The sequence below is a fragment of the Camelus dromedarius genome, unplaced genomic scaffold (assembly GCF_036321535.1).
Source record: "Camelus dromedarius isolate mCamDro1 unplaced genomic scaffold, mCamDro1.pat HAP1_SCAFFOLD_41, whole genome shotgun sequence".
Classification (NCBI taxonomy): domain Eukaryota; kingdom Metazoa; phylum Chordata; class Mammalia; order Artiodactyla; family Camelidae; genus Camelus; species Camelus dromedarius.
In genome coordinates this window covers 1,123,610-1,131,578 of record NW_026989840.1, presented here as the reverse complement: position 1 = coordinate 1,131,578, position 7,969 = coordinate 1,123,610, and the positions used below count along the sequence as shown (strand labels likewise).

The window sequence follows — 7,969 nt, the reverse complement described above, 5'->3', positions numbered from 1 at the left end:
TGCAGACAGTCTGGCTCTCCCCCAAGTCCTGCAGTTCTGGGCCACACCTGCTGCTGGTCACAGTCTGTGCTGTGTTCTCTTCCAGGACAAGGGGTGCACTCTGACCCCCGCCCCGCCCCCACCAGCGGTGGCAGAGGCGGCGGACAGGCAGGTGAGCTGGGGCCTGAGACCGTGCCCGCAGGTCAGTGCCCCAGAGGCCGCTGGTGACTAGAGGGGCCACGGGGCAGAAGGCAGCATGGGATGGGAGGAGGAGGAAGGTTCAGGATAAGGAGATGAAAGGGGGAACGGACAGCACTGTGAGGGCCTCGGCCATGAAAGGGAAGAGAAATCACAGTGACAGCTGGAGCGGTGTCGGCGTTAAAAGCTGCGGGCTGTTTTTTTTAATTTTATTAATTACCAATATATATTGACAGATTTCTTATTTTATTAAAGATTATGTTCCATGTCATATAACAGGATAGAGTATGTTATTATTTATTAAATAATACATAATAGAAGATATACTAGCATATTATCTTCTGTTTATTTATTAGCAGATAGTATATAATACATATGTAGGTGTTTATACACATAATATATAATTCATGCATCTATATAATATATAACCCATAACAAATAATGTAAGATTATGATTAATATATAATATAACAAGATTACATAACAATAATGATGTAATATTACCCATTGTATGTCTTGGTTCATGACACATTCTCATCTTAGGTGCCTGTCAGAGGTATTTATGTATTAAAATTAATATTATAAGACACAGTTATGAACCTATCACCCAGCATCATAACAGGAATATTGACAGTGACATACTGTGTCCTCTTTCCCTATCCTGCTCTTGGCCTTTTCTCACAGGAAGTAACCAGCATCCTGAATCCTGGCTTACCCTTGCCTTGTGTTACTTTCACACACACAACATTTAAGATCAGTTAAAACAAATGAACTGCAGGTACATGCAATGAAGTGGATGAATCACACACTCCATGTTAAATTGAAAAAGTAACCCCTAGAAGGTAGCCGATAGTGTGCTATGCTTTTAACTGTGTATATATATGTCAACTAAACTCACTGAATTAAGAACAACTACAGCTAGAGTCCAGGTGGGAGAGGGACAGATAAAAGGTGAGGTGAGCAGGTTTGCTGCAGGTGAGCCAGTTCCTTTCCAGTGACATGTCATTCTCTCTGAAGCAGGAGGCAAGGCCATCTGCTGGGAGTCAGGGAAGAGACAGAGGGAAGGTTAGAGGTGTGCAGAGAGCAGAGAATGTTGACACCACTGAGTGATAAGTGGGGAAATGTGCTCACTAGAGAAATCCTGGAGGATTGCCTGGCAGCGGCAACATGGTGGGCATTGATTTGTAGTCTTGGAAATCTGTGCTGGGAGAGCCTGCTGCCTGCAGGCTCAGAACAAGTAGAGCTGGGTGAACCGAGATGGAAGTCGGCCTGGTGAGGAACTGAAAAGGTCAAGGCTCAAGGGGGTTTTGTCTGTCATAAAGAGAGTGCTGACTGTGGATGCAGAGCTGGAAGGTGGGGAAGTGGAAGTAAGAGGAACGTGGACAGGCAGGAAAGCAGAGGAGTCAGCGCATGATGCCCCAGTGAGGGTGAAGGAGGGCCAGGGAGGCTGGTGGAGAAGAAGCTGGACGGCTAGAGGTGGGCACTTAAAGGAGAGAGGCTGGACCTTGGGTGGAGACACGCCCGGGTATGAGCCCGGGGGTAGGGTGAATGGGGGGTGGCTGGCTCAGGCTGACAGAGAAGAAGACCCTACTATGACCATACTGGGTGGTGGAAGGAGAATGAACTTTGACGTCTTGATGGTAGGAGGCGAGGCAATACAGAGCTGGTGGTCCAGGTGCTCCTGACTGAGGCAGATGAGCAGGGAGGCCAGGGTGGCAGGCACTGCTAGGAAAGGATCTGGGTTTTCCATGTGCTCCCACGAGGGGAGGAGCAATCATCTGAAGGTGGAAAGTGAGCACAAGGAGGCCAACCCAGGCTCCTGATCAAACGGGGGTTGTGAAGGTGCAAAGCGTCAACTCCAGTGATGGTGGCCCAGGAAGCAGGGACCACGGGTGAAGTGAGGGGGCACTCAGAGAAGAGAGGGAGAAGAGTCTTCTGGGTGTAGGGGGAAGAGAGGCCCCAGGACAAAGGAGCACAGAGGCACAGTGATGAGGATGGACTGGCTCTATGGTGACACTGCAGGGATGGCTGGATCTTTGTCCTGAGGGCTTAGGTTGGGGGGACTACTGGCCTCATGAGGATCCCCCTCTCAGCAGCCTGGACAGAGGCTCTCGCTCCTGAGAGCTGTGTGGCCACCACTGTTCCCGGAGGGGCTCTGCCTCCATCTTCTCTTATCAGACTTTCCTGCCCAGCCCCCGACCGCCAGCGAGGGAGCCTGGGCCTCGCAGCTGTTTGCCGTGGAGGGACACAGGCTCCTCGGAGGAGCAGGCGGATCTTACTTTGCTCCGTAACCCAGGGCCTAGCAAAGCGCCAGCCCATGTGTGGGCCATGTAGGGGCTCGGATACTTACTATACTAACTCAAAGCAGTAGAATTGCAGAGCTGGAGGAAGTGACCACTGAGCTCACAGAGTTCACTGCCCACACCCCCATTCTACAGATGAGGAATCAGAGACCAAGCAGTGAAGCAGCCTTGGCCAAGGTCACGCTGCTCGTAAATGCTGGCCTGTGTCGGGCATGCCAAGTGATGAGCTGCAGTGAAGGGGCTGAGAGGGGTCTCTGGTTCCAGAGAGCTCGGATTCAAGTCCCAGCTCTGCCATTTATTAGCCGTGTGACTAATGAATGTCCTTACCTTTAAAGTGGAACTCATAGTGGTGCCAACTCATTGGGTTGTCATGAACACAGCGTTCCTGGAACAGCAGGACAGAGTTCTGTAAGGGTTTGCTGTTGCTTTGGTTATGATTATTATCACCAAGTGAACCCTGAAATGAAGAACAAAGGCAGCAAGAATTTTTATTTTAAAGGAGTTTCAAATCCTCTGATGAATGCTTCATTTCATCTATTCAAGTTTTCATTTGACCCTTATTAACAACTACACAATGGATGACTTTTGAGGCAATCTTGCTTCATGTCTTTAATTCTCACTAACGACACAGGCTATTTAACAGGCAGCAGTTTCTTTTCCAGGAAGAGGGACAAAAAGTTAAAAATGACTCAGTGCCTCTCGGTCCCCAGTGAGTTGGTTGTGACCTGTCAACCCAGCTTTGGGGAAGTGCCTGCTCCCCCTGGGCCCACTGAGCTGCCCCGCAGCCTCCAAGGGGTGCCGTACCCCCACACGAATCCAGTCTCTTGGTTCCTATCTTTGCTTCAGATCCCTCAAGGACTGCCCATGCCCCAGGGCCCCATCTGCCCCACCAGCCTTGGCTGCTGGACTCCAGGACACCATCCTGGGTCTCAACCATCCCCTGTTCCTATGACCGCCCCACTACTCTACATTTTGTCCTTCAAGTGTGGGCTTCTGTGGCTCGCCACACAGCAGGGGTCTCCCCGTCCTCCACCTTGGGTAACTGCATCGTCCTGCACGGTGCCTAGGGAACCCGTGTGGAGGCAGGAAGAATACAGAACAACAGGTGCTCAGAGGGGCTGCCTTTCCCACTGCAGGGGCCCTAGAGAGCTTTCTCCCAGCTGGTTATTCACAGGCGCTGAAGCTGTGGAATCTCGATCTCACCAATTTAAAGGGCATCATCACTAATTACAAAAGCAATCATTTCTTCAGTAGCAAAAGGAGAAAAGACTTTGTGTTCCCCACCTCCAACTGTTTTCCTCCACCTTCAGATGTTTCTCATCTCTGGGCAAGGGTAGAATGCAACTCACAGAATATTATTTTTCAATGTCTTTTCCCACTCTGAAGATTGCTTTCCCAGAACCGATGAAGGCTAGAATGGTTTAGCTTCCCTGGACTGAGGATTCAGAGGCCTGGGGGGAAGGGGGGAGGGGGAGGTGAGATAACTCAGCAATATTGAACCTAACAGAGACATTAAAAAGTTCTATTCTAAACAGAAAGGAAGCAGGATGCTATAGAAACAGGAAAACCATAGTTGGAAATGCAATAACGAGTTGCAAGAGAATAAACATAAAGATGTAAAAATGAAAAAGGACATCAAAATAAAAAGAGTTGGGAATGGGAGAGGGGAGCAAGAAAATGTAGATTTTTTTCTTTCTTTTTTTTCTTCGTTATTCTTAGGATGTGTTGGAGCCTACGTGATTATCAGTCTAAAGGAAATAGATATAGTAATGGGCTGATATATTTGAAGAATAAGGTAACCACAAATCAAAAGCATACATTAGAGTCGCAAAAAAACCAAAAAGAAACAAACTCAAAATGGCTTAAAGACTTAAATATTACACACGACACTATAAACTTCTCACAAGAAAACATAGGCAAAACATTATTTGACATACATCTCAGCAATGTTTTCGTAGGGCAATCTAAGTAACCCAAGCAACAGAAATAAAAGCCAAAATAAATAAATGAGACCTAATTAAACTTATAAACTTTTGCACAGCAATAGAAACCATAAGTAAAACTAAAAGACAACCTATGGAATGGGAGAAAATATTTGCAAAAGATGAGACTGACCATGGCTTAATTTCTAGACTATATAAATAGTCCATACAACTTAATAAGAAAAAAATAAACAACCAAATCCAAAAATGGGCAGAACAACTAAACAAGCAATTCTCCAATGAAGACACACAGATGGCCAATAGGCATATAAAAAATGCTTAATATCGTTCAATTATCAGAGAAATGCAACTCAAAACTACAATGTTATCATCTCACACCAGTCAGAATGGCCATCATTCAAAAGTCCACAAACCATAAATGCCGGAGAGGCTGTGGAGGAAAGGAAACCCTCCTACATTGTTGGTGGGAATGTAGTTTGTTGCAGCCACTGTGGAAAACAGTATGGAGATTCCTCAAAAGACAAAAAAAAAAAAAAAAAAAAAAAGGCTTATTACCTAATCCAGCAATCCCACTCCTGGGCATATAACCAGAGGGAACCTTCATTCCAAAAGATATCTGCACCCCAATTTTCACAGGAGCACTGTTTACAATGGCCAAGACATAGAAGCAACCTAAACATTCACTGACAGATGACTGGATAAAGATGCGGTATTTAGATATAACAGTCATAACAAAGAAGGAAATAAGGCCATTTACAGCAACATGGATGGAACTGGAGATTATCTCACTAAGTGAAATAAGTTAGACAAAGACAAGTATCATATGATATCATTTATATGTGGAATTTTTAAAAAAATGATACAAATGGACTTATCTATAAAACAAAAAACAGACTCACAGACTTATAAAACAAACTTAGGAGTTTGGGATTAACAGATACAAATTACTATATGTAAAACAGACAAACGACAAGGATTCACTGTAGAACACAGGGAAGAATATTCAGTATCTTGCAACCTATAATGGAAAAGAACCTGAAAAAGAATAGACTATGTATATGTACAACTGAATCACTATGCTGCATACCTGAAACTAACAAAACAGCTGTATAACTGAAACTAACAAAACATTGTAAATCAAACACATTTCAATTTAAAAAAAATTGATAAGCTCTAAATACCTTTATTCAAAGAAAATCTTGAACTCTTCCCTCTTACAAAATTTAAAATGGGTAGCTTGAGCAGGACCAAATTATACTGGATGGGCAGTTACATATCTTCTCCAGCACGTGGCCCATGCTACACACACATCGTGTTTTCCTACAGGTAAGAACAGCCCTGACTGCACAGCGAGCGACTCTTTCTGGGACAAGGGCCTCTGTGGCAGTGGCCTCCTTGTCACCGCTGCATCTCACCAGGAGGCCAGGGTTTTCAGAGGGGAGGGGACATAGAGCTCATACACTTCAAATTGACTTCCCGAAAAAACTATGGAAAAACCAAATTCACCTGCAGTGTAGGAAACATGAGCAGGGCCCCTAAGCAGACCGACAAGCCCAAAGTAAGATGGCCCGATGTTCAGATCGGAACCAGAACAAAGACCACCTGGCCCCAGTTAAATGACCACCACCTCACCTGCAACGAACTGCTCGTACTCAATGTCAGGGATGTTTCTGTTGAGACTTGGGAGGTCAAAGGAGTCGGACCAGGGATCGGGGCTCTGCCAGTGGTAGAGGTGGCCCCAAGGGAATAGCACCAGTACCGGCTCCTCCATCTTCAGCAGGGTCTTCAGGAGGAAGGCAATGTGGATGCAGACGTTCCTAAGGAGGTTGAAGCCCTCTGGAGGGTTGAAGTCACACAGAAGGTACCTGGCTGGGAGCAAAGGAGAGCGGGTCTTCAGGGCCAGGCCTCTGCACAGGAATCCCGGCTTAGATAGAACAGATACAACGGGAATCCCTGCACAGCCCATGGCCTAGACTCCAGACACATTCAGCAGCTTCTGGTTTGTAAAGTGGAGGCACTGCCCACCCATCTCCATGTGGCCAATTACTTCAAGTCCGGGAGCAGTTGCGGAAGACATCTTGGCATCCGTCTAACACCACTAAGCACCCGACTAGCATCTGAGCACCCGTTCTCCAGGGGCTCTCAAACTTCTTGTTCTACAGAACCCTATACACTCTTAACAATTACTGAGAACTCCAAAAGGCTGCTATTTATGTGAGTTTAATCTATCACTATTTCCTGTGTTAGAAGTTAAATAAGAAGTTAGAGAAAGTGTATGAATTCACTTAAAAATATTAACAATCTACTGTATGTTACCATTAATACTCTTAAACAAAATATATTTCTATTTTTCAAAAGAAAAATCATTAGTGAGAAGAATAGCAGTGATTTTAATTTCTGCAAATCTCTTTTGGACTGGTGAGAGCTGAATTCTCCTATCTGCCTCTGCATTCCCTGTTTTGTGATATCGCAGGCCAGGTTTTCCCTGGAAAACCCCGCAGGAACTCGGGAGAGCAAGAGTGTGCAAAAGGCAGGTGACATCCCGGCGTTTCTATGAAAATGGTCTTGCACCTCAGGGGCCTTGGATACACTTTGATAACTGTTGCCCTATCCAAGGCGAGACTCTTCTACACAAGAGCCAGGCAAGGGTCCTGGATTCTGTAATGAGTTACCGCCAAAACACCCCTCCCTTCTCTGTGTGTTTCTCACAAGCTCCATTACTGCAGATGAGGATGTAATCCTCAACTGGGGCCTCTAATCCCAGAAGACTGCTAACTTCAAGAGGGAGGGTCCCATCTACCATCCCTACACCCCGCATAGTTTATTTTGAGTCAAGCCCTAGATAACTGCTTATCGGCACTGACCCTTGTGTCTTTTTCCTGAGGTTGACTGAAGGAACCAACATCTGGATGGAACTGAAATTTCCCTGCAGATAAACAAGGCTGATAAGCCACCCCATTCCAACATCTGATTCTGGGGCTCTTCAAAACCCGGGTAAGGCCCCGCTTCATCTAAGATGGGTCCTCCGCCTGCCCTTCCCGGGGGGTTCTGGGAGGCCGCGGCCACCAAGGGCGACCCAGACTCGCGGCCCCAGCCCCATTGCCTGAGGGGGAGGAAAGCTTGAGGCTGTGCCCAAGCCCTGCCCCGCCCCGCCCCAACACGCTCCCCGGCACCACAGCCCTCCCCGGCCACCGCCCCAACCCCGATCCCACCCCGGTTCATGTCCGCCGGCCCCGCCGACGGCGCGGACGTACGTTTACCGTCTGTGGGACGCCGCCCCAGACAGGATGTCGGCCGCCGACTGACCAGGCCAGAACTAGTCGCCCGGCCGAGCAAGCCGCCATCCCCAGCAGCAAGCACCGCCATGGTCCCGGGCAGCTGCACACTTCCGGAGCCCGCTACCCGCCCCAGAAGCGCACGCCGGCCCGCGCAGAGCGTGGCGCCTGTAACCATGGCAACTCCGCGGGACCCTCCCCTAGCGCTTGCGTCGTGCGTCCTCCCGAGTCTAGTTGTGCGAGGGCAGAACTTGCAGAGCCAATGGGAGCC

General features: G+C 47.6%; 1 protein-coding gene across 11 annotated transcripts; it reads right to left on the bottom strand.

The window, feature by feature from the left end:
• Positions 1 to 402: 402 nt before the first annotated feature.
• Positions 403 to 7,905, bottom strand: LOC135320906 (GDP-fucose protein O-fucosyltransferase 2-like). 11 transcript variants are annotated; one of them, XM_064484124.1, is made up of 5 exons: positions 7,678 to 7,886; positions 6,056 to 6,292; positions 3,765 to 3,931; positions 2,808 to 2,937; positions 403 to 1,899 (listed from the first exon to the last, which is right to left on the bottom strand). In XM_064484124.1, the coding sequence occupies exons 1-3, from the start codon at positions 7,874 to 7,876 to the stop codon at positions 3,924 to 3,926; spliced, it is 444 nt and encodes a 147-aa protein (XP_064340194.1). In that variant the 5' UTR covers positions 7,877 to 7,886; the 3' UTR covers positions 403 to 1,899; positions 2,808 to 2,937; positions 3,765 to 3,923. The 11 variants fall into 11 exon arrangements, with proteins under 11 accessions (XP_064340194.1, XP_064340195.1, XP_064340193.1 ...); XM_064484125.1 differs by having other exon boundaries at positions 3,830 to 3,931; XM_064484123.1 differs by lacking the exon at positions 3,765 to 3,931 and having other exon boundaries at positions 2,808 to 2,865; positions 7,684 to 7,905.
• Between the last annotated feature and the right edge of the window lie 64 nt (positions 7,906 to 7,969).